The 26,159-nt window shown below is 40.6% G+C and overlaps 2 protein-coding genes across 15 annotated transcripts in view; both read left to right on the top strand.

The window, feature by feature from the left end:
* The window catches only part of pclob (piccolo presynaptic cytomatrix protein b), a 72,779-nt gene extending 61,772 nt beyond the window's left edge, over positions 1 to 11,007 (top strand). For 5 of the 9 annotated variants that reach the window (XM_035524978.2, XM_035524976.2, XM_035524975.2 and 2 more), the window contains 10 exons: positions 139 to 165; positions 884 to 977; positions 2,100 to 2,171; positions 3,091 to 3,352; positions 3,446 to 3,640; positions 5,121 to 5,226; positions 5,372 to 5,439; positions 6,548 to 6,682; positions 7,261 to 7,406; positions 7,589 to 11,007. In XM_035524978.2, coding sequence (XP_035380871.2) covers positions 139 to 165; positions 884 to 977; positions 2,100 to 2,171; positions 3,091 to 3,352; positions 3,446 to 3,640; positions 5,121 to 5,226; positions 5,372 to 5,439; positions 6,548 to 6,682; positions 7,261 to 7,406; positions 7,589 to 7,732 — 1,249 coding nt within the window. In that variant the 3' untranslated portion in view covers positions 7,733 to 11,007. Of the gene's footprint in view, positions 1 to 138; positions 166 to 883; positions 978 to 2,099; positions 2,172 to 3,090; positions 3,353 to 3,445; positions 4,722 to 5,120; positions 5,227 to 5,371; positions 5,440 to 6,547; positions 6,756 to 7,260; positions 7,407 to 7,588 lie in introns of those variants that run through there. The other 4 variants (XM_081715486.1, XM_035524977.2, XM_081715487.1 and 1 more) reach the window with 4 other exon arrangements.
* Positions 11,008 to 13,688: 2,681 nt separating this feature from the next.
* The window catches only part of LOC113577182 (voltage-dependent calcium channel subunit alpha-2/delta-1), a 63,172-nt gene continuing 50,701 nt past the window's right edge, over positions 13,689 to 26,159 (top strand). For 3 of the 6 annotated variants that reach the window (XM_081715848.1, XM_081715844.1, XM_081715849.1), the window contains exons 1-3: positions 15,247 to 15,692; positions 21,127 to 21,208; positions 21,792 to 21,908. In XM_081715848.1, the coding sequence (XP_081571974.1) occupies positions 15,568 to 15,692; positions 21,127 to 21,208; positions 21,792 to 21,908 (324 nt within the window). In that variant the 5' untranslated portion in view covers positions 15,247 to 15,567. Of the gene's footprint in view, positions 13,772 to 15,246; positions 15,693 to 15,867; positions 16,197 to 16,303; positions 16,432 to 21,126; positions 21,209 to 21,791; positions 21,909 to 26,159 lie in introns of those variants that run through there. The other 3 variants (XM_081715846.1, XM_081715847.1, XM_081715845.1) reach the window with 3 other exon arrangements.

The raw sequence follows: 26,159 nt of genomic DNA, 5'->3' as shown, positions 1-26,159 counted from the left end.
CTCTGGAGCTTTCAGGCCGGCCGATGTTTTATCCCCTCACCTCCACCCCCTATCGCCTTTTTTTCCTTCTGACCTTCTGATTGTCTTCTGTTTGTCTGTCTGCTTTGGCATTCCTCAAAAATCTCTGGATTGGTTCAGCCAAGTCATGGTTGTCCAGAACGCAAGGTAGCGTGGCCCAAAGCCGTCCCGCCTCTTGCTTTGGCTCCTGTGTGTGTGTATGTGTGGCTTCATGTTGGGTCTTGTGTCCATTGCTGTCCATTGTCATTCCCCTGAGTTCAGACTGGTGAGAGGGCCTTTCTGTGTCGACTGTCATCGAAGCTACCTCACAACCATCTCTACCTCTGAATATCCATAGTAACGTTTCTTCATGAAACACTTTTATCAAGGCAAATGTTTTTGAAGATAACTCGTTCAAAATCTAATCCCACAGTAGTTATGTGCAGCAGCTGCTAAATACTAATTCTGTAGTGCTCAGAGGTGTCTTGCACTGTTGCAAATTCAGCAATTCTCTAGAATTGCATGGCAGAGACATAATTTCATGCACTGCTCTAGTGATGTCGTTATCATCATCTGCAATCAGTATAGTAAATCCATCAGTATTGCTTCATTTGAAGTATTATTCTGTCATATCTGCATCTATTTGATGTATAAACAATGAGAATCATTAAAACCTTGTACTGCTTGTGCTGTAGGTACGTCTGTGATAATCTTAGCATAACAGCTAAGAATACATGCTTGGTGTTTGTGCCAGTTTCAGTATTCTTTAAATTTAGACTCCACAATTTGTAGCGATTCCAGAGTGACTATGAATAAATCTTTAATTAGACTCTGATATCTCGTCTATAAACGTTTTGTGCCCTGTCACCTCATAATGACATTACAGTGCTGAAAACAAGAGAAGGACTAAGTATGTACAGAAGACCCAGAACCCTGAGTGGAACCAGACTGTCATCTACAAAAATATTCACTTGGAGCAGGTAAGCATCAGCATCTGCCTTTAGGAGGAATGCAGGAGCTCGAAGGTAAACCCGTTACAGCGCTGACCTCCTGTGCCCTACTCTCTCCTCCAGGTTAACCGGTTCTCTAAGTGTGGCCTCCTTCAGTCGTAATTTTCTCACTCAGGAATGGGTTTATACATTCTTGAAGAAATTTTATTCTAGAGTGTAGCACCGAACAAAGGCGGTGCTCAAATCCATTTTTACACACACATGCACACGTAGCCATGCACACAGAATCATCATGGTATTATTGACAAGTGTGACGGTGCATCTTAATTTAGCCAAAATGGTTTTGTACTAAAAAAGATCTGCCTTGGTACACTCTATTCTTTAATATGAACTTACTCGTGGAATGATTTGATATTTGTACTGAATTTTGCTCTCTTTCTGTGAACAATAAAATGAGTAAATGTTGCTGAGTTTAAAATGAAACGTGTGTGCTCTCTTCAAATCTGCACTATTTGAATTGAATTATGCTCAGTCCCATTCTTAGCTTTGCAAATAGGAAACAAGTCTGAGAAGCTCAGTGTATGAGATAGTAAAGGAGAGATCACATGCAAATGTGAAAAAGATCTTATTTGCTGCGTGTGCAGGTCTTTAAGTTTACATGATTGTCTAAATAATAGAAAAGGGTCACGGCAACCAAGAAGGGAGCACTTTAACTTTACAGGCTGCAACGGCCTAAAGTTTGTTCACTGCCAGATCACCTTACAGACACCGATTGGGTGTTTCCCATGAAAGCTGTAGATTTCCCATAATTTTCAGTAACTAGCTGCAGCTTTTTTCCCCCACTAACGTGTTTAAAATTACTCTTATGATCCTAAGTTACTATAGCAGACTGAGTGCATTTGGCATCCATCCATGGAAGCAGACAGAGACTCTTTAGTGTATGTAGAGGATGTTTGATAAGAGTTGATGATGGTTTTTAACACCTCTGATGGGGTTTCAGATTATGTGATGGTGTAATTACAGTAAGGCATCACACAGGGCTTTCAAGACTATATTATGCATTCCAGTGATGTCAGCACCCATGCTAAAATGCATGGGTACATACAGAGAACTGTATGACTAATGTGTTTCATGATTTTATTTTACTTTCAGCTGAAGAGGAAAACCTTAGAGGTGACAGTGTGGGATTATGACAGATACTCCTCCAATGATTTCCTGGGAGAAGTGAGTTGCTTGCTAGCATTCTGATTCAGGGTGCCAAAACTCTTTTGGCAGTGAGCAAACTTATCATCCACATAATTCCCCAGAACGGCTTGATCAGTTTCATCCCTGAGTGCAAAAAATTCTTCATCAGTTTTTTTGTGCCATAATTTAAAAAATGGCCCATTTTCCATGTACTATAAAGCCTGCTATTTAAATTTTAGAATCAAAATTTGATTTACATTTGTATGTATTTTATTAATTTCTTGCTGAATAGCTGTGTTTGTACATTTCTAAGTCCTTATAGACTGGGTATATATACCACTACACCTGGCCTATGGAAGGGGTCTGAGGAGCAGACGGGTTCTGGCTTGTATATCTGGCTTGTATGTCCAGATGCCTTCTTGTTAGTGTTATCTTCAACACTGTTGAAAAAAACTCAGGACAGGGACAATACTATGTACTATGTATGAGGACACAGGAATGCACAATGATATTATGATCCTGAGTTGAAGCTTGTGACAACAAGCTCAAATAGCCATATGTGGACTCCCACACACATATACAAAAACCAAGAAACTGGATGTGCTCCAAAAATATATAAGGGTAGAAACATTATTGAGGAATTAGTATTTATACAGAAAATTAGGTAATTCAATATTGAAATAAAATGCAATTAAAAAAATCAACAAGGAAAATGCCATGGAAAGAGGGTAATATCAAGGCATCAAAAGAAAGTTCCCTGCTGTTAATCTGAGAAAGAATCATTTTTCACCTGAAGACAGCAGGAGGGTTGTGATACTGAGAGCATCAAACAGCTTTTTAATGTGTTAGTCCTTCAGATGATGACAAGAAGTCTTGGGTTTTGGCAAATAATGAGCCTAACTGCTACATTAGTTATTACTGGAGTGTGTACTGAGGAAATATACCATGTGTGTTTCAGGTGCTGATTGACCTGTCTAACACAGCTCAACTGGATAACATGCCTCGCTGGCACCCCCTAAAGGAACAGAGTGAGAGCATCCACCATGGCAGAGGCCTTGCCCCACAGGGTGGTGCTGGAGCTGGAAGCCAGGGAGGCCAGGGTGGATCTGGAGGATCAGCCGGACCTGGGGGCACTGCAGGCCAACCAAGCAATGACCAATCACCCAAAACCTCTGTCATCAAAAGCAGGAGCCATGGCATTTTTCCCGACCCCGCTAAAGGTAGCACACCTGCAGCCAAACTCCTGCCGCACATTCATTCATTCAACTAATTTGCAGTATCAGTGTCACAGCACCAGACACCGCTGGTTTTAGATACCCAGGTGCCAACAATAGAGAAGTCCCACAGTAGCCCAGGCAGTTCCAAGTCTTCATCCGAGGGCCACCTACGCTCGCGCGGACCCTCTCGCAGCCAGAGCAAGAGCAGTGTGACGCAGACTCACCTGGAGGAGGCTGGCAATGCCATTGCTGCCGCCGAGGCTGCCGTGCAACAGGGCCGTCTCCAGCCAAGTAACATTTAACCCCTATACATCAGTAACCTTTACCCCTAGACATTAACACACAACATAACTCTCCTGTCACTTCTCTGTCCTTCTGCCTTCTCTCTCTCTCTCTCTCTCTCTCTCTCTCTCTCCTCTCTCTCTTTGCCTGACCTTTATGTCCTTACCTGTCTGTATGATCTTTTTTTACATTTTCTCTTGTATTCACAGTTTCTCGTAAAACCATAAAATAGACAAATAACCTGTATTAAGCCCCATTAATATATCAAAAGAATTTAAACCATTACTTGGGAACAGCAACTATGGAAAGGAAATGTAAAGCCCAAATTGACTATAAAGTACTGGCAAAATGAATTTTTAAAGTAAACAATGAATAATCCAGAACATATTCTTGATTGAAATTATTCATTTGATTTAAGTTTTGAATAAAGAAATGGCAAGCATAAAAAATGCTATATTGTATCTTAGAAATCTTACAAAAGAAAATGTCATTTTTAACAAAGCTCAGAAATTTGCAATCATTTTAAACTAAAATGTTTTTGAAGATCACCCACTCCACACTACTGTCATAAATGGGCATCTTAATAATCCACTGAGTCATCCTGCAAAGACTTAATTAAAAATGATCCCCACAGATGCTCAAACTCAAGATTATCACTGTATTGGAGTATTTTTAAATCAGACACATTACCTGCATATGCAAACCCCTCAGTATGTGGCAATGATTCCCTGTAGTACTCCGTACTCCCACTCTGCCCTGAAATGCCAACATTGCAATATAGTCATTTAGGATGCACATGTTTGTGTTTTACAACCCCACATGTATTTTTTGCCACAGCATGCCAGTCCCACTCTCACCAAATACCCTGTGATAATTAAACCTTTACCTAAGTCAAACCACACGTTGTGTTAGCATGACTGTAGTGCATAAAAGTCCCAAGCTGGTTTCATATGAGACCAACCACACTCTCTGTGGAAAAGTCCCACTCACATCTTGTTGAGGGCTATCTTGATTTTGAAAAATCAGCTTCTACCAGCCAATGAGAGCTCATGTATCAGCTGACCATCATGGGAGGAGCACTACTGAGGAGGTGAGACACATGATTCCTCCCTAGTCCAAAATTGAATGTAATTAAAACTGTTTCTCAATAATTAAATACAAAATCAAGATTGTCTTATATTTTGAGCAATGTAATTCAAATCAAAATAGGATGAATTAAAAAGTCAATAGAAAACAAAACTTACTGAATGTAAAAAGCTATGTAAACCTGTGCATGTGACCATTAGGTATTCTATAATGAGATCGTAATGAGCATAAAATTGAATTCCAAATAAATCTCTTTGGTCTCTGTTTCACTGCCCTTTCATGCAATGTTTGTGTGTGAAATATGTTCCATCTCTTTTGCTATGGCATTACTTTGTATTGAGGTTACTGAGGTTACTAGGTTTTTCCCTCTTCTCTCCCTCTTGCTGTCTCTTCACATTTGCAGACAGAGCAACACACCGGCTGAGTAATGGAGATGGGTATACCCTGGATAGTGAGGATGGCACAGACACTAATGCGGTAGACAGTGCTATCTTCCAGGTCCCTCAGCTGTGCGTGCACTCTTTCACCTTGTTCCTGCTCAGTTCACATTTCATTAAAATGGGAGCTACATTAATGCATTAGGTGCATCAGACACTCAGCACGTTCAGTTCTTGGGTGCCTTTGCTCATGGTGTGATGCTTCCTTGTCCTTCAGGAAGGCTATTCCTAATGGTCTGGATAAGAGAGGCTCTGACTCTCTACTGAACCTGCCTGACTCTGAAGGTAAAGGTCCTGTCTTTTATTAACAGTCATAAGTCATGTGTTAAACTATCCATGTTATGATATTAAACTATCCAGCTTATGGGACTCTTGTGTTACTTGATGCTACTGTGACTTGGAAGTCCCTGCTTTACTGTCCCCATACACACGCTGTTTAATTAGCCTAGAAAGAGAAGCAAAATGTCACATTTTTAAATCTGATTTGTCGTTGTATGTACTACAGTAAAACACTTTAGCATATAAATATTGGCACCCGATGCAGTAGGGAAGCGGCCTGGCCAGCTTGCCCCTGAGGTTGAATTAGCACTTGTCTGAAAGCTGTTTATGAGGCAGGGAGCCTGTCGGGCTAACAGCTACAGCAGCCTTCTCCTTCTGTTCTGCCATAGCCGTGCCATGGTGTCAGTGCTCCTCTGAATTATTCATCACAGCAGGGAGTGTGTGCAGTGCATGTGTGCGCGCCTGTGTGTGTGCGTGCAAGTGCGCTTGAGTGTGTGTGTGTGTGTGTGTGTGTGTGTGTGTGTGTGTGTGTGTGTGTGTGTGTGTGTGAGTGTGTGTGTGTGTGTGTGTGTGTGTGTGTGTGTACCTGCCTCTCAAGAGAGGGATCAGAAAAGAGACAGGCTCCAGTCTGAGACGCAGTACCCTGTAACCTTGCTCAGATGGAGAGACTTTTGTAAGATATTTCTTAAAAGCACATAAAAATCTAATTTTTAAATATATTCTTGGTCTTGATAGGACTTATTCTATAAAAGCCTGTAACAAAATAAAATTATTTAAAAATAAAGACATTTGAAGTATGCACATTTACTTTGTGCACTGTTTCATCGCAAAGCAATACTCGTCCACTAGAGGTCACTGAAAACCACATTTTATTTGACAAATGCATGAAGTTATTGTATTGTAGAGTACACTTAATCTTCAGACCTGGTAGTCAGAAGAAACAAGAGAAACAAGTCTCCTCCATAAACACAATATGATATCTTCTGGTGTGAATGCATTTGTGTTAATAATATTATTATAATAATAAATATTTTATAAATATGTCAATTCTAATATGCCGGACGTATTGTGTGTTGCCAAACGATATTGACTTTTTCCACAATATTTGGATTAGTTAAAAACCAGATAATGGGTGAGATCAAGGTGGCTCTGAAGAAAGAGATGAAGACTGAAGGAGAGCAGCTGGTCCTTGAGATTCTCCAGTGCAGAAACATCACCTACAAGTTCAAATCTCCAGACCATCTGCCTGGTAATGCAAGACTCACTGAATCCCACAATCCAGCTGAGTCTAAGAGAACAACAGAACGCATGGTGAACGCATGGTGAATTCAGCTGTAATACAATTCAATGGGTTCAATGTTGTTACTTGGGAATCTCTGTTGCTGCTGCTGTTGTTGTTGTGATGCTCTGTCTTGTCTGTGCAGTTATAAAACCCCAGTCAGAATCCACTACAACTTAAGAGCCATTTTGTAATTGTACAGCATCAAAGGCTTTGCAGAAGTAATAGCTCTCCTTTTAAACTGCATCTTTGCCATGCTCACTGTTAGTGACATATTCACTGAAACTAGGGACAAATACAGGGACAAACCTGCCCCGCTCTTTCATATGTCTAAGAGTTAGGATTTAATTTCAGTTTGGGACTAGGTTATAAATTTGTATAAAATTGCTGAAACAGTGTAAGAATATAAGAATGTAAATGGAATGGTGATAATTATTGCTTGATAATTAATTGTTTGTAGGCAAGGCAAGTTTATTTATATAGCACTTTTGTTACTCAGAAGCAATTCAAAGTGCTTGTAGTTATAACTGTGTGATTTTCTTCTTTAGACTTGTATGTGAAGCTGTATGTGGTTAACGTGGCGACACAGAAGCGGATCATCAAGAAGAAGACCAGAGTGTGTCGCCATGACAGAGAGCCGTCCTTCAACGAAACATTCCGCTTCAGCCTCAATCCAACTGGTCACTCCATCCAGGTGAGTCTGGCACACACACACCCAATCACACATATCCAATAAAGCCAACATACATTCAGAAATACCTCCACCATACAGGAATAGTTTTTTTTAACACCTTACATAGTATTTAATGCATAGGCCAGAGTGCTACAGACATACATGACCTTCTCTCTGTACCTCCTGCCGCACACACACCACAGCTTTTCCTGGTGTCTAATGGGGGGAAGTTTGTGAAGAAGACTCTAATCGGCGAAGCATACATCTGGCTGGACAAAGTGGACATGCGTAAGCGAGCAGTGAGCTGGCACGAGCTGGTGGCCAGCTCCCCTCACACACAGCCCTGAGCGGTCCCGGATGCACTGCCACGAGGGCAGAGAGAGTTACAGGCAGGCGGGGCGATCAGGCTGGGAGTGACATGCAGATACGTAACGCAATTGATGGAATATGGGAAGGAGAAAAGTAGGACACATTTCAGTGAATAATTCATCCTTGTGTCAAGGAGGACGTAATCAGATCTGGTTGCCGTCCTACAGAAAAGTGCATAGAGGACCTTACTGAAATTTAGACCCATCGTCAGAGTGTGAAAGATATAATTTAAAAAAGATCAAATATTTACCTCCCAAACCATTTTGTTGTCAGAAGTAATCTCCCTGGCAGTATACCTGATGTCCTGTAGATTTGCTATTACATATCATTTAACCTCTTATACCAGTTAATTGACTAACAGTTTGGGGGTTAACTATCATGATCCATTTTAAGTCTTTTATCTTCATGTGTACCTAATTTTATTTCCTATGTTTCTTTTAAGTTTCCCTGCTGTTGCATCTTTTCCTAAACAGAAGTCTAGTGGGGATGCGTAGTGAAGACAGGATGCCTTTATGAAAAGATGCTTTTCATCACACAGTATAGTAAATGTAGGACAACACAGTACGTGCAGTCACTCTTATATAGATAGTAAAAAAAACAAACAATTGTGCAAAAAGTATATAAAGAGACATCAGTAGCAGAGTTTATCTTTTTCAGAGAATCTAGCCTCTCCACTCCATTTTTATATATGATCAGATTTATCATATCAGATTGTTATGTATATGGTGAACAGATAATCTTAGCTCTGATGTCGTGAATTTTCATGTGATGAATACAGTGTGACTTGTGAGCATGGCTCTCTCAACTATACATGCTCAGTGACCCTGTCTCTAGAGTCTTAATTTAAGTGTCCAATTCACAGGTTAGAAATTTTTCTTCAACCTCTGAGATTTTATGCAGTCCTTCAACCTCTGAGATGTTATGCCTTGTATCTGTGGGCCTTGGTCTCAGCAGGTAGGTCACAGCTGCATTGATAAAATCGGAGCCACGGCTAAAGGTCATGACCTATTATGTTCTGAACACATTTGTTCGTCAGTGACCTTGACCTATGGATGTTGGTGTCTCTGTTGTTGCAATAGCCTTCACATGGGTCTCCATGAAGTTACAGGGACAGCTACATGAAGTCACATGCACAGTAGGATCATGTATGTCCATTTTCTGTTTTGTTAAAAGCATCTTGGGGTAAATGTCATGTAAATGTTCAGATGTTGTCAGCTGTGCTCTCTGTTTTGTGATGAAGTTCTATGTTTGAACAAAATATGCAATCAAGAAAAAAAAAAGAGATTGATTCAAAAAACATTAAGATGCAGACCTCCTAACTTTGACAGGGGTCAACAAGGCTACAGAACTGGCTCTGCTCCTTGTGTTTATTTCAAATGGTGCAAGGTGTGTATCTGTAATGGGTGTCCTTGCCCGCCTGTTGGGCCTTTTAAAGATGTCTTAGTTTTTTTGTTTGTTTTTGTTGCTTTTGGAATGTTTGTTGTTTGTTTCTTTGTTTGCTTGTTTGTTTTGTTTGGGGGTTGTCACTGGTCTGTTCCTGTGAGTTTTAGTACCAGAGACTCGATATCCCAAATATATTCACTGCCACTTTTCCGTGCACCATATCAGTATACAAATCACATTAAAGAACATGTGCAGTAGTCTGTTGTGCTGGTCATCAGAACACCAAATACTGGGCCACCAGTTCGGTCTTTGGACTGAAATCACAGAGCAACGATTACTGCGTAGACACACTGAGTTCCTTAAAGCAACCATGATCAGTGTTTCCATTATCATTGTCAGTGGATTTCTTTGCACATAGAAAAAATGCTGTTAAATGCTGTTAATGGTACTATCATACTTAATACATGATGTACAAGCAGTGTACAGACATCACTTGTGCTTGAACAAAGAAATCTTCACGCAGTGTATAAAGGATTGTTGTCACAGTGAGATGAACAATCATGTGCCAACCTAATATCCTAACCAAATCCACTGGTTCAGTTTGGGTAATTCTATGCAACATAAATTATGTCTGGATGCATTTCCTTTTGATGTATGCTATTCATGAGGGTCTGGAAATATATGTATAGGTACCTTTTAAAGATATTTTAAAGATAATTTTAATTTTACTGAATAGTCAAAATCTATAAAAGTTATCAAAACTATATTGTGTTTTGATTCTTTTTTTTGACTTGCAGTTATGACAGAGAACATGTTGAGCTAATGCACTTTAGTTTTATGTTGCTTTATCAGTGTGTTTGACTTCCTGTCCAATTTTTTTTAAATTTTCCTACATGGAATACAGTAACATTTGAATCTTCCTTGGGTTAAAAAGCAACTCGATCTAAAATACCAAAACAAACCCGAGATGCACTTCAGCCTTGGTGCTCTGCAACTGTAAGGGTCCACTTATGCTGGCCAATCAGATCTCCGATCTACTGTATTTTCCCTCTAATAGTGCTGTGTACTTGGTTTTTTATTCGAAGCTGTGTCCCCTTTAAATAATCATTGAAATGATGTCTTCATCTATATGGCTAATGTTTTATCTCTGTTGCTTTAATGTAATGTTAACCTGATTTGCTATGCTGTATTCCTGGGAGCATTCATCTAAGATGAGTCTGATGTATTAAGTTGTAGTAAACAGTGTGAATGTGATTTGATTATTTTTATTATGTAAATACATAAGATATTTTCTATAAAAAGAGGTTTGAATATTTATTTGGTCTGACACTGAGCATGTGAGTGTGAACTCAATGTCCTGTCTGTACAGATGTATTTGTCTAAGTGAGCAAGTGATTCATTTGATTGGCTAAAGGACATTAGTCAACTCATTTCAATCTTTAAAATAAAATCTGTGACATCTCACAGAATTAAGACAATGAAATAATAAAAAAAAAACACAAAAATTCTTTTCAACTTCAGTGGTTGACAAAGAATTTTTATGGTTTACACAGATGTTGCATGATTTGCTAGATGTTTGTTGATATTTTTGCCTCTAGATTCTGTTTAAAATGAGGGAAATTGAAAAAAAGATTACCTTAAGATGTATGCTGACTGTAAAAATGCTTGTAAAATTAGTCTTGTTTTTCACTACATGTAAAAAAGAGAGAGAAATTTAATGTTATGGTTTCGTGGTTGTCCACAGGATGTCATGAAATTATGCAAATTGTGTTGTAGAAAAAAAATACTATTAATTGAAAGATTCTATGAACAAAATGTTTCTCTGAATATAAATAATAAATATTAATGAAGAAAGTCTATTCAAAATGTGTACATGTGTCTGAGAATGTTTATTTATTTACTATTCAAACAAAAAGAATTGTGATGACAATAATTGGCAAAACACTGGAAATTCACATTTCAGTACTTCCACAGTACATCCTGCGCACTGACAAATGTTTTCAGTAGAGCACACTGCTCTGCTGAAAATCACAGGAGTTGTACTGGTACAGCGTCTGTTAATTAACACACAAGAAAGTTACACATGCTACCCATACTTACACATATTGTATCATTTATTCATACATCACATAATCCATGAAATGTACCAGTGCTTGTATTATTTTGCCATTCACCAGCATAATGTTCACCTGTAATTGTTTCTTAGTTGTAACTCTTTAAGCAAACCACAAAGGTTAGCACCTTTCCTACTGAATAAAGCCTAATTTAAAGTGATCACCTCTTTTATGAAACCAGTTTGAACTTTTCCTGTCTGTGATCCTAGCTCAAGCAATTAATGTAATAGGCCTGTGCCGTATTGAGTCGCAGAAATTTATGTTTACAGATTTTTGTCAACAGAGGGCAGCAGCTAAACAGTAAAGATCCGTCCTCAGCAGAAAAAGATTGCTGTAAAATAAAAAAATCAACATACCTTTTTGAAACATTTAGATTTCATCTCACCAAAACAGAACAAGATATTTTAATCAGCAAGTGTTATTGCTAAATTAAAATACTTTACTCAATGACTTGCAATGATTACATGTACTGTGAATCAGTAAATCATGTGTCTGTGAGTATTAATGAAATTCATTAATGTATAATACAACCCTCTAGACCTAATAGGGCCTAATAGGGTATAATCTGACCTCAATTTAGAGAATAACAGAATAACAAAAAGGGACATATTCCTGGACATGGAATAAGTCTAATTGAATTAAATTGCAGTGTAAATGGTGAAACACCACTGGAAATCCAGTTTAATCTGGGTTTAATTTTAATCCTGGACTCAGATTCTTGCCTAAAATGTTTATACTCATATTGTCAGCATTCCTGTAGACTTCAGGAAATGTATATCATTGTCATACTATTCACATGTGCTTATACAATTGCTCAGATTTTTTCCATCACTGCTCACCACAAAGTTAGAATATAGGGGGTTAACACATAGCAGCAATGGGTCTTAGGACAAAAGCTGTAACAAGACTGTATGAGATAGCACTGCTGTGAACATCCATTCTCTTCCTGGGTAATGCAGGCAGGGCATGTTGCCATGGAGATCCAGTGTAGGAGGGTAGCAGGGCCCAGGGGACTGGTGTAGCTTGGATTTCAGAATGTATGTATGTGTGTGTGTGTGTGTGTGTGTGTGTGTGTGTGTGTGTGTGTGTGTGTGTGTGTGTGTGTGTGTGTGTGTGCTTGTGTATGATTGTAATTTGTTGTGTTTTACTGGACTAAATGGAGCATACAATGTGTTAATTCTGTATAAATATATTATTTTATTTTAATTAATAGCTTTTTTTCAGAATAAGATAATTAGATTTTCTAATTCACACAAAACTTATGCTGAACTATTAAAATGTTTAGTCCTTGGCAACACCACAAAATATTTATAGCATTTTTACAATGTTTACCAAATAAATAACAAGTCTTGTGCAAATGTTATAGTTAAATAGTTTTGCTTCTAGCATCTATCACTGGTGCCTTTGCTATTGTTTTTATGTACACTGATGTAGAAATCACAGCACTATGATTAGACTGACAATTACAGGTACCTATGGCTTTTAGGCTCCAATATAGTTACACCAGAGCCTTTTCAGTCTACAATTAATGAGCTTGCTCATTAGCGTTCCTGAATAGCCTCAGGTCAAGCCACAGGCAGATACCCTCGTGCGTGTGCGTGTGCGCACACACACACACACACACACGCACACACACACACACACACACACACACACACACACACATCAAGGCCTTCACAGAACAGAGTTTTAAATGCACACCTAATATTTCCGAGTCTTCTTTGGTATCTGACCCTGGCTTCAGAGACCTCACTGAAAAGAAAGCGAGCGCATTAGGGATGTTTTTTATTAGGTTTTAATCACTCAGACCACAGTGCAGACGAGCTTGAGTTCTGCTCATGAAAAAGAGGTCGCCACTACAGTCTTTATTAAACAGCCCAGAGGAAATTTTAATGAGAGGGCTTGTTTTGATAATGCGATGCCTTTTTTTCCCCAGCTACTTCCCAGTGAGCCGCACGCTGGCCTTGGGCTTTTATCATGTCCCGATATTGTCCTCCCCACTTAACTGCCACTGGGTCATGCTGAGTCTCCTGCTCAGGAAAGGAACTGAGACTCTTTCGTGCTTATGAAATCCTTGGCCTCTTTCGAGAAAAGGTCGATGGGACGAAGCTAATGGAAGCATATAGAGATGGAACAATGGAGCAGAAATCACGCGGGTGCGGTGTGCTTCTGCCATTAGTCTGCTACCTTTCCTGAGCGAAGCGAGAGACTGTGCTCCATTTGGCTCTCTGTTATGGCCTTACTTTTCTCACTCACACTTCCCATTCTCACTCGCTCCTTCTCCTCATCGCACACTTGCTCGCTCTTTTCTCTCTCTCCAGCTCCACCACACGCCGCCCCTTTGCCACAGCCGTTGTTGAGGACTGGAGAGTCAGGGAGTGGTTGCTAGGTAACGCACGAAAGCCGAAATCCCCCGGCACTGTTCCCTGTGCCCTGACCTGCCTCTGTGCTCACTCGGTGTTTAACTTTTTATCTCATCGCCAGCAAAGTGTCTCTCACCCTCGAAGAACACATGCCACGGTAAGACCTTTCGAAGGCATTTAATGAGGGTACAAAATGCTGGGGTCCATTCGATGAGATCATGCTGCACTGGTGTCCTGTAATGTAACTTGCAGAGTTCACTAGAAAAAGTATGCTTGCTCCCTGACGTAATGATTTCATGTGAAAGTAAGGTCTTAACAGAATGTGGGAGGTGGCAGATCTTGACTCGGAAGCCTGTGTGGCAGCCTTCACCGAAGCAGCCAGGGCTTTGCTTCAGTCCTTTAGAACACTGAGCTTGCACAATGGCAGCGTTGTCCCTCTGAGGCAGAATTTAGCAAAGTGAGAGCAGACCTTCTAAATGACTCAGTACTGGCTAAACCGCTGTAAGCCCACTCCTTGTAACATTTTGCATGTTTAGTCAGCCAGGCGAATGTGCTCAGTACAGATGTACAGACTCAGTACAAGCTCCAGGCTTGTAAAACCCCCTCTCTCTCTTGCTCTTGGGTGACATGGTAAGACTTGGGCCAGCCAGTCCCTGGGTACTGTGTGCCTATGTGGTGCTGAAAGTTGGCAGAAGGAGAAATCATCACTTGAGCTCCTCAGACTGCATCTTGTACTTGAAGGTGATCAGTGAAACAGGCTGACAAAAATGGAGAAGGCACTTTTTAACAATATTTACCAATATTTCTGGTATGGGTATTTTTGATATGGAAGTGGTGTTATACTGCTGCATGGACAGTATTCACTTCAAAGACTGATTGACACAACACTGGCTTCATTTACATAAAGCCTATTGATCCTTTAGTAATCTGATTCATATTTCAATCAGAATATAAAACCTTGATATGAACGTCTCCATCAGAATAGAATGAACTGATTCACCCCAACCTGAAAATTTAACTTAATTGCCTTTAGCCGATTGCTACTTTTGGGGTGCATGTCTATGCCCTTTATCTGACGCATCCAGATTTTGGGGAGGTAGGTGGTGGAAGGCTGGATGTTTCAGTCTTGACTCATCATGTTCTGAAGCCATCTAAAGCTATAACATGTTGTAACTGGACAAAAAAGAAGCACAAAGATGGCGATATGTGTCTATTAATTATTGGATAGTGTGCACAACACTTCATCTTTTTCTCATTGTATTAAATAAAGTTTTCAGGTGGTGATTTGCACTGCTCTTTAGATGGTCTTGGGTAAACCTATTTCATTTTGAGTTTTAATATGATTATCCAGCCACCACTTTCTGATGTATTTTCATCGCAATTTAATTAGCAGATGTAGTTTTGGCAATTGTGCAACAATTCAAGCTTGGTGCACATTCTTAATTGATTTCAGGTGTGTGGTAATTGGACGGCATCTCTTGTGTAGAAAGAAAGAGAGAGAGAGCGATAGACCGACAACCCGACCAGATGCTAGTAAGTAGGAGGCGTAGAATTGTAGTAGAAGAGACATGGGGGTGAGATAAGGGAGTGGGTGCGTGACAGAGACACACACTCTCTCTCTCTTATTTGATTGTTGTCACCACACTTCTACGTAAAGAGTTTGCGGATCAGATGCGGAGACAAACGAATGTGGCAAGAAATGTTGTCTGGCGTTTATGACTGAAGACGTGACGAGACAGTTTGTGTGTGTGGTCCCGGTGAACGGATGACTCGATAGAGCGTTTCGAACTGGACGCGGGCGTTGTATTAGCACAAGTAACCAATCCAGTGGCGAGCTAGTGCACCGTTAACCTGATGACTGGTAATAAGATTAACTAGACAGCGGCTACCTTATCTCCGGGAAAAGTACAGTGGGGCTGTTGTGGATTTTAACGAGCATCGCTGGTACGAGTGATGCTGCACTTGATGCGCCAGGGCTCACACCTGATCATGAATCCGTACCGAACACCGGTGCTGATTCTAATCATATTTTCGACGCTTCATAGTTCGTGTCCGTCGCAATTCCCGACGTCGCTCATGTGAGTACTGTAATGTGTTGTGGTGCAGTGTTTTAGTACGGGAAAAGTGCTTTGGTTAGTAAAAGACTTGACTATAATTGATACTGTACAGTTGTTTGTATGGGTTAGACAGTTGTAGTTATGTCAGGATAAGCGGGTTTAAGGCTGAACCTAGAAGGAAGCTTTCGCTGTAGTTTTTAACTCGTGATTCTACTTTTTTCTTCTTTTCTTTTCTTCAGCCACTTGCGTTATTGCGCAAAGTACATGATTCAATTAGCCATGCGTCTCCTACTTTAAAATTTTAATTGAAAGTCCACTTCAGTTATGGCCATCACTCGGGTGAATAGCTTTGCTCTGACCTAGAGCCAGAGAATGTAGGGGGGGGTGGGTATGGTTCTGTTGGATGCATAACATTGGCAGGCTGCTTTATCTGTGACGGTGGAGGGGATTTACCAAGTGTGGGCAAGCACCAAGCACACTGGAAATGGCAAAACAAAAGGGAAGAGCTCTGGCATAGTATCTCAGGTAATAATGCCTCTGTAAGCTCTTCTGAGGGGCTGATGTATAGGGGTAATCAGTAGCCGTGATCTTGTGTTCCTGTTTGTTTCCTGTAGCTCAGCATGCTTCCTACTTCAGAACCGCGTGTTGGTCTTGCTTGGTGCTGATGCTTGTGCAGACACTGGCTCTAAAATGATACATTATTAGTGATGAGGAGCCAAGATGAGAGCGGAACTCCTCAGGGAGGCCTGGGCAGGAGCAGGTAATTATTCCCCCTGATAAATGACTTGGCCACGGAATCCAGCCCTGCAGTCTTCCAGGCACAAATGGCACATGCCCTGCTCTGGCCCATGTAAAACAAAACCACTACATATCCCACCAGAGACTAAAGGCAAATCATGTGCATGTGCCCTCACAAAGCAATCCAAATGCTTTCACCCACAGTGGCTGAGAGCATATGAATGAGCTGGTGAGGTGCTTTAGAAACAGGGCAGATGGCTGCTGTGATAGAATCCCCCTGTCCATCAGTCATTCTGCTTCCTTTTGTTGGCATACAGGTTTGTGGTTCCTGTGTATTACAAGACTGGTCCACACAAGTCCATACACAAAATGTCTCGCATGTTACGTTTGTGTGAAGCTGTTTGCCATATTCTAAAATTGTTTTTCTTAATTTGTAGACTTGACAGTTAAATGTGTAATTCAGTTTGCCACAATCTTACTTGATGGTTTGAGCACCAACTACATTACCAGATTGTTGTGGTTCTAGTGCTTAAAAGATGTTTTAAAAAATGCCAGTCTCTTCTCTACTCAGAGGAGCTGTAATCCTCAGGCTGAGAAGGGATTAAGTGGTTTATTATAGAGGGTTTTAGGAAAAGGCAGATCTCTGAATGAACCTGGATGAGTTTGTGAATGAAGCCTCATGTTCAGTGGATTAAACTCATTATGGTCATCAATAAATCCTGTTTGAGTATAAAAAAAGGCTTTTGTTCCAAATGACAAAAGAACAGTCATGTTTCCATTTTAAATCATGAAACTGACTCAAGGTAAAATTTGATGCACATGAACACCAACAAAAACTGATTTGGAATGATCTGGTTTTTAGATTAATAGGTTGTTGTGGGTTGAAGTCCATGGTCTGAAATGTCTATAAATGCCCACAATTTAATGCCAGTAATGAGGTTTGAGGCTACCACTCTTTTAAGGCATGTTCTTGGCAGTTTTTCTGTAAAGAAGGGTTAATGGTTTTTCACACCATTTTGAACTCTACAAAGCAAAACCTCATTAATACATTCGGTGCCAAGGATCTTGGCACTCCTGCAGCTAAGCACTGTTAAATGCAGTAAGTAGATGTATTATGGGGGTTACAGACCATGCTTCAGATTGCAGTGACTTCATTTTGCTTTCTCATAAATCCATTTTCTTATCTATGGAAGGATCACCAAGTTTTTATTTTATTCAAAACAAACAAAATACACATGCAAGACCTTTTGAGATGTTGGTTTCCTGTTTTAGAGAAGGAGCTTTCGGTGTTAAGGCATAAACCACCACCCATTTGGACTGTGTTTAGCACAGCTCACACAGTTTAAAGCTATACTTCTCGGTGTTAAAAGGTATGCGAGTTGGGGATTATAAATAGCTGGACACAACAGCTTTAAAGTCTGAGCTGGATTTTTAAATTGTTCTAGTAATTAGATCTTGCAGTTGTTCAATCGTTCAGTACTGTCCATCTGAGATATTGTAAATGTTGTATAAGCCACTTGAACCTAGAAATTGGAACATTATGGAAATATGACGTTATAGAAACGTATGTAATTTGCAGTGCATATGGAATGAGGCTAGGTGTCTGTCGGTCAGCCAAATTTTACGTTTTGCATATTTAGGGTGTTTTCACAGCAGTTGTTCATTGCTCTGTTCCGAATCAGTTGACGAGTTTGTAAACGTGGAGCGTTGCCCCCTTGGTTTGGTTTTTCACATGGGGATATTCAAGGACATCAAAATGCTTCACAACAATCCATGTGAGGATGTTTTCTCTGCTTATTGGTCAGATTTGTCTGGAGCAGGGAAGTAAATTCAGGAAGAAGGACCTGTTCTGGATTCATGTATTGTTATCCAGTTTAACATGGAACAGTGGCAGAGTTGGCATTTGTTCACATCTGTAGTAATTGTGTGCAATATTCCATATAGTGGTGCCATTTATCTCAAACTTGCGGAATACCCTTGGTAGTTGAGTTGGATCGAGGTCAGATCACGCTCTCACCATAAATGAACCCTTCCAGAGGTTGTCTGGTACCGGAGCCAGATCACATCTTCTCAAGGGCCTTGGTATGGTTGTTTTGGTCCTCATCTGAGTGCGATTACTGTATTTACACCTACCCAAACAACTCGCACCAAGGGTAAAAATGCTCCAGAGTCTGAGTTTAACTGGACTGAAAAGTACAGGTGTAAAAACACCCTTAGAAGCACTGTGTTAAGTTTCAACCCCATGCTGTCAGCTATACCTCACCTCTCCTACAATGCAGACAGACATAACACAGGCTGTTTAAGAACCGGTGAGCTATCCAGCCCTGTTTATTAGAAAGCACTGGGGAGCTGCCCTCCATTAGCAGGCAGTCGCTGAGCTCGTTCGGTCATTTGGAGCTTCCATTTACTGAGGAGCAGTGAGGAGATGATGGGCCCGAAGAGTGTGCTCCACAAGAGAGGGATACGTGCCTCTTTCTTTGAACTCTGCCACTCATCATGGTTCTGTTTCTCTTTGGGGTTTTCTGGAAGGGGGATGTGCTGGAAGAATGCCATTATTTTGTTTTTGGAGGCTCTTAAGGTTTTATTTATTTTACTTAAAAAAAAAAAAAATCTTCAAAACAAAATTGCGCAATAGCATAGGCCTCGTGCAAGAAATGCTCCTCCAAACAGGTGTGTTTCTAAATCGCTCCTACGATTTGCGCACATTGAATGTAATCACAGGAGACAGACTGGTACTTAATTCATTTAACTCTGCCATGCGTCATTGTTTTCTCATGGGTTCGTAAGAGCGGCTTGCTATATTTACCAATTTTCTCGTAAATTTTACAAGTTGCCTAGACCCGTCATACAAGTCATGAACAGTTCTTTCCCAAAGAAAGAAAACTGCATAGATTATGCATTTCGTTCGATTTAAGATCAATAAATTAACTGTATTTAATGCATCACCCTGGCATAATTGTCCTGTGCGATAGTAGTTAGTGGCGGCAGGAAAGATCACACTGGAAATGTGACATAAATCGTCCCAATTTGAGTGAGTGTTTATTGATATTCTTCGTGACAAGCCACTCATCTGATCAGCTAAAGTCCATTAACATTATCTATGGAGATAAATGATCCTTGATTCTTTATACACACGGGTCACATTCATACAGGACGATTCAGAGTTTAGTCAGCCTACTGTGGTAGGAAACCTGCACAGACAGAACATGGAAACTTCACCCAGATAGGGTCTCCAAACCCAAGACCGTAGTGTCCAGAGGCAAATGTGCTAATCACCAAGCTGCCCTATTGCAAAAACTGACAACCTTTAACAGTGCCTGGGTTTTTAGTTCTAGTTTCATATCGGACCATATCTTCGTTTTCTTTGTGTGTGTGGTTCTGAGCTTGTGCGGCCGCGTGAACAACGCGACCAACTTTAGTTTTCCATTTCTGGGGTTCATGAGCTCTTAATTCTACTGTTGATGTAAAGGTGATTGTTTTCATTTACTGCTTTCTGGAAGCAGGAAAGTTTTTTTTATCCTTGGAGGAAATTTCTATAATGCATAAAACATGCTTCAGGCTTTTAATATGCTAATCTGAAGTTGGCAGCCATTAGCTCTGTTGAACAAAGAGGCGTTTATATGTTTCATTGATGATCATTTGGTGAATCTGACTTTATTTTTATTTTTTATTTTTCCCCCCCTGTGAGGACTATTTTTCATTATCACAACACTGGACGTTTCAATACTGATATTGCAGAAGACTGCATTATGTGGATGACCAATGTTAGCAATCCAATATTTCTGCCATGTTTTTGTTTACTGCTTGACTGAGTGTTGCATGCATCCTAGTGAGCATCCATGCTGAATGGTCTGGTGATATTTTGTAAAATCGAAGGCTTCACCATGACCTACCAAATAAAATAGGTTTTTGTCAATTCCCAGCTTGGTTTTTAATATCACAAGAAATATTGCAGTCATATGTAGTCATATGTAATCAGTGACCTCTTGCATATATTGTACATCCCTACTGCACTTGTATGATTGTGTGGAAGGGCAGGTATGACTATCAGATAGGCCTTCAGTTGCATAGAATACACACAAGCAACTGAGCACCACCTTCCACATAATGTAATATCTAGGTAAATGACAACAGAAAGGATTGTGGCAGCGAAAGCTAAACCATTAAAGTGAATGACAAAATCAGTAATCTAAACAGGTTTCATAAATTACTCCAATATATTGCCACAGTAATATTTTTGAACGAAGTCTCATACACGTGTGTGTGTGTGTGTGTGTGTGTGTGTGTGTGTGTGTGTGTGTGTGTGATTGTACTGAGCAGAGTGAGGTCTTGGCCTCTCCAGGCTCTGCAGAGCCAATCTGAGGTGTCTGAATGGGGCTGCTGAACCTTTTGCCTCTTTGGCACTTTGATGTGAAGAACATCTTTTGGTCCATTACTGCAAATATATAATCCAAGGGGGGGTTGGTTGGCAGAACACACATACACTCCTTTCTGGTTACCACTCCGTGGATGCTTACGCTTGGATGGAGGAGCAACATTTTGACCTACTATTCCTGAGTGCCATGCAATGCATGAACCAAGCCATGAATTCAGGTCCTGATCCCAGCCTGCCATATGCTGTCCAGGGCCGGGGAATCCTTTATTAACGCAGTATTATCTTTCTGTGTTCTGTATTTTCATTGTAAATAAACTCTATGTATAATGTTTTTCTGTGCAGGATAAAAGAATGGGTGGATCAGATGCAGCAAGAAGTGGTCAACCTGGCAGACACAGCTAGTGCAGGAAAGAGGCTAGTTCAGGTTGGAAATTATGGCATTCATTCCTTTATCAAACACACACACACACACATGCAGGCATGCGTTTTGCATAAGAGTGTGATTTGGATTGTGCTCAAGACAAAACCTACATCTGAAAGCTTTTAGAACCATCCTGAGATACTTGGTTCTTAGCTGTTACCTGAACCAAAGATGGTTTAAAACTTTAACCCAGTTGGTGCCAGTGATGTTCTATATATGCAGTACTCTAGAGCAGTGGTCAGATTGAATGTGAAGACAGATTTGGACTGGTGAAAAAAATAATTTGATTTCCCTCAAAATATTGTAGTCCTAAAATCATCTTTAGCACATTAAATCAAAATGGCCTGTGTAATCTAAGAGGGTTGTTAGGTCTGCAGTGATTTTGGAATGCATTTGTTACCATTGTGTGGAGATTTGAGACTATCCAGTCCCTCCCATGCTATGATGTACAAAACCTCAAACCTGGACGATCTACCGCAGATAGCAGAGTTTGGTTTTGTTCCCAGTCAGTGAGTCTCATAGTGTTACCAGAGCACCACTCCTGGGTCACATTGTGCCATTTTTACATGCATCTCTGTTATTGTAGATCTATATGGATAACCAGAAATACTACACTGTGAAAGCGAATAACGCAGGAAAGCTGGTGGAAAATGCAGCGTGGAATATAGAGAACTTTCTAAAGAAGCGAGCAAAGGCCTTGGAGGTAAGAACAGTGCAGCCATTCTCACTCACTCACGCCATCTTCCTGCCTGAGAAAGCTATTAACTTAAACATACTACAAACACTGTAAACAAGCAAGAACACCATCACTATGTATTGAGGAAGGAACAGGGTGCAACGAGTGATCACTGACCCAGTCATACTCCAGTTATAGACACTGGTAGGAATAATTGATACATTGTGGAAAAAAAATCGTTTAGTTTTTTTTTTCCCCCTGAAGTTTATTAATAAATTAGACATTTACCAGCAAAAAAAAGTAGTGCAGTAGTGTAACTCTAAAGAGTTTGTGTCTGTGTGTGATTGTTTGTTTAGTAAATGAAACTGGGAAGGAACATTAGGGAAAAAATCAAGTGATTTGGTAAAATAAATAGATAAATACAAGACAAATGGTGTAATGCTCATTGTTCCTAGAAATATCAACCAATATGCTGATGCTCATGGTATGCTAAGATACATTGTGATGTCCTCTCCAGCACTGGGGAGATTCAGGCCATTATTTATGATTGAACATTTAGGAACTGCTGTTTTCTTGTGCTGGAAGTAAGTCCACAGAGTAGAACTGAGTAGAATACTACCATACAGGGACACATTTTGTCCCTCATTTCTCACTGCCCTGCTACTGTTGTGAGCAAAGGTATGTGGGGGTGTGTGCATGCGTCTGTGCCAGCTGGCATCACTACTAGAGGCACTGGATAGATTAATTGTTTCTGTGCCCACTGCAGATGTGCTGGGCTTTCCCTGGTACACTGATGTCAGCCTTCTAACCTAGGAGGTTGGCAGAGGTAGCCTGTGTGTGTGCGCACTGGGGGTCTCTGAAGTGGTCAAAGCTGGGTGAGTTGCCGAGTATAGTGGGGCTGGGTAATCATCTTTATGGTTCTGCAGGATAGAGAGGAGATAGTATATGAAGTTATGGTTGAGCATGTCATCTTTCTCTCTTTGGGTGAGAGATGTGAAAGCCTGTGGGATCGTCACTCCATTGGTGTGTTCTGTTGTAACATGAAGGCAGTGGTTTAGGCTGTGTTGAATTTAATGTAATGGGTTAGGGAGAGCTCTTTCAGAACATCAAACTCTGCACACTGCATATGTCAACTTCTGTTCACAGCTTTCCATTAGCTGCTGTAACATAATTCCTTGTGTCTCCATTATAGTTGAGAATTGTGCTGTTTTTAATGGATTTAATCTGATTGGGCACCTTTTTCAGTTATTTCAATGAATACTATCTTGCTATTTAGGCAGTTTTCATCTTCACTCAATTGGTTTGATGTAACAATTATCGCCTCACCTGACAGGTGATTATAATTGTTACTCTATGGACTAATACTGATCACACTCTGCCTTAAAAATGAAATCTGGTCTTGCTGTTTAGTGGCTTAAGAGCTGCATTTACTTGTCAGACAGGTCTGCGGTTTCCTGCTCCTGGTTTCATCAGTTTGTTGGAACTGCACCTGGTAGTATTGTGCAGTGCACTGTGCCACTCCCATCACTGTTGCTGTAGTCTAAGCTCACTGTAGGACTCCCCTACTTCATGCCTCCCTTCCACCTTCCCTGTGTGTGTGCGCGCCAAGCGTCTTCATGACCTGGGTGCGGACATCCACTTACTGGGGCAGGTGGTGCGTCTTCTGTAATCCTGGGCTGTTTTCTAGTTATTCTCTGCTTCCCCTCCCTTCCTGGCCTTTTCTGCTCACTGGGAAGTGACTCATGTAAGGTCACCCTTCGTGAGGGGCTTCCACTGCTTTGTGCACTGGATTTTCTTATGTCTCTGGCTGTTGGGATGACGCACTGCAGCTGCTGCCTGCACTTTCTTCCTGGGCTCTTTTCTGCACACCACCAGCCATCATCTTGTCCCGTCCCTCACTGCTTTCTGCTCGCTGCCGCTGCCCCTTGTAAATTTCAGGCGTTGCATCTGTTTTGTCACATTCTTCCACCTTTATGGGCTCTGTTGGAGAACAAGTGGGATGCTGTAGCATCTTCCTTCCTGCTTCCCCTTTCTCAGCTGCCATGTTTTTCTCTGTTCCTCACGGCAGGTCTCAAGTGGGTCATCTGGTGCTGATGTCCAGCTAGGGCTGCTTAGTGATTTCTTATGGGGAAGGCAATGTTTTTGCTTCATCATCAGTTGAAATGCCTGCCACTTTTCAGATTCTACAGTATGCATACTGAGTGAGTTTGGCACAGTTCTTGAATATTCCATAAGCTTCTATGATTGGCTCTGTGATTGATTACATCTGCACATTACCTAATACTTACACTCAAATTAACTTGAGCAATTATGTAAGCTCATGTTCTGATGATACTGTTTGCTTCATTTGACTTATGAGAACTCTTGTGGGGAAATAACAAATGAATGAATTAATGAATGAATAAATACATGAAATAGCACTATGTAGGACATGTTTCTCAGTACATTATCATATTGTCTCATCTTATGACTGTAATGAATAATTGTATAACGTGTGGCCATTCCTGCAGAAATCCGGATAATAAAGCTTTGGATAAAGTTCCAAACCATACTTTTTTTTTTCTTCCTCTGCCTAATTATTGAAATGTGGTTATTTCAATATTACTGCAATATTGGCTGCTAGCTAGAATGTTCACAACACAGTTGACTTAAAATGATAATCTAATTATTAGCAGGATATTATTCTTAGGAAAGCAATGGCGCACACATCATACTACAGAATTGTGTCCTCTCCGCCCTGCCCTGTATATGCTATGGTTCACCGTATCAATTTACAGCAGTCTTTTTGGTTCTGTGCTCATTCAGAGAGCTGTTTTATTTATGCTCTATCAACATTTCATCAGGGCCTTTCTGCCCTTCAAACATACACACACATTTTTGCTATGAGCTGCCAGTTGGCTGACCTATATTACTCCTACCCAGTGGCCTAGTCAGCAGTAGCAAACTATCCAACAAAGAGCTACCTATCAAATAACTGGATGCAATAGATTACCAGTGGGGCTAATTTGTTGTTTTTAATACCTTATTTCTTTGTTTTAATGCAGTTATGAAGCTAGCAGGGAAGCTTGGATGTAGTCTTTGTGCTTTTGTTCCTGGGCCTAGTGCTTTTTACTTTTTGTGTGAGTCTGATCCAGGAGTGTGTGTGTGGGTTTTTTTAAAATTTTTTTTTAAATTTTTTTTAATATATAATATATATATATACTCAACAAGCATATCCACACATGGATGCTTGTTGAGTCAGTATCCTTTGGATGCTTGGCTGTGTTCCTGGTCGTCTGAGACCTTCTTTTGATCCTGTTTGTTTGGATGTATTGAACAGCCTTCCCTTTCTGTGGCCACTGCTGTTGGTAAACTAACGAGCCTCCAGCCTGTGCCATCACTCACTCACACACACTGGGACAATGCTTACCTTCAAGCTTGTCTCCAGGACCGTGTCCTCTATAAGCTGTAGAGTGATCAGCGTCATAATAAACCCATTACATGTGGGATGGCACCAAGTCTGATATTAAAGCTGTTCAAAATGGGCTTTTAGTTAATGGGTATGTTGGCTAATGTAAAGACCTTTTTGTTTAAATCTAGTTTGTCTAACAGTGTGAAATGGCATGATTGTGCATAGTCTTTTAGAACCATATGTGCCCAAATCTAACCACTTCCACATAAACAAGAACACAAGTTTTATTTGCACATATAACACACATAATGTAGCACGCAGGCTATTGGGTTCAAACACTGACAACCACAGACACGTAAACGATAGACATTTATACATGTATACTAATGACACAATGAGGAGCAGGTGTGAGACACATTTGATGAATGCACACACACAGACATTTGGGTGGAGGGGCTGTGAAGTGACTGCTCAGAAAACTGATTTAGCAGTACAGTACATGTCTAGTAATACCTAGATAGAATAAGTAACTGTTCAAATTGGCTTGATTTTTGCTCCTGAGAATGCCCCTGGATATGTATTACCGAAAAAGACCAATAGCAGGCTGCCTCTTTCGCTTGTTGCTATGTAGTGGCTGTATAATTGGGCATCTGCACTGCATGATAGTCTGACACTTGGTCTTCTCCTCTGAGCCTGCTGAAAAGACGCAGTGCTGCTGAATACTGCATCAGACACTCTTGATGAGGTGCTTTCTGGCTTTTACCTTCTGGGACTGATGGCACTGTAGTTCAAATTTGTGGTGCAGGGATCTCCTAAACTGGGTATTGGCCTCAAATAAACTACTATCTTGGTCAAGCCTGGTTATCCTCGTCAAGTCAAGCCAAGTA

Source organism: Electrophorus electricus, chromosome 6, assembly GCF_041902795.1.
Source record: "Electrophorus electricus isolate QZ-2024a chromosome 6, ASM4190279v1, whole genome shotgun sequence".
NCBI classification, from domain to species: Eukaryota; Metazoa; Chordata; class Actinopteri; order Gymnotiformes; family Gymnotidae; genus Electrophorus; species Electrophorus electricus.
The sequence above is the reverse complement of the archived record's forward strand: the minus strand, read 5'-3'. Positions and strand labels throughout refer to the sequence as shown.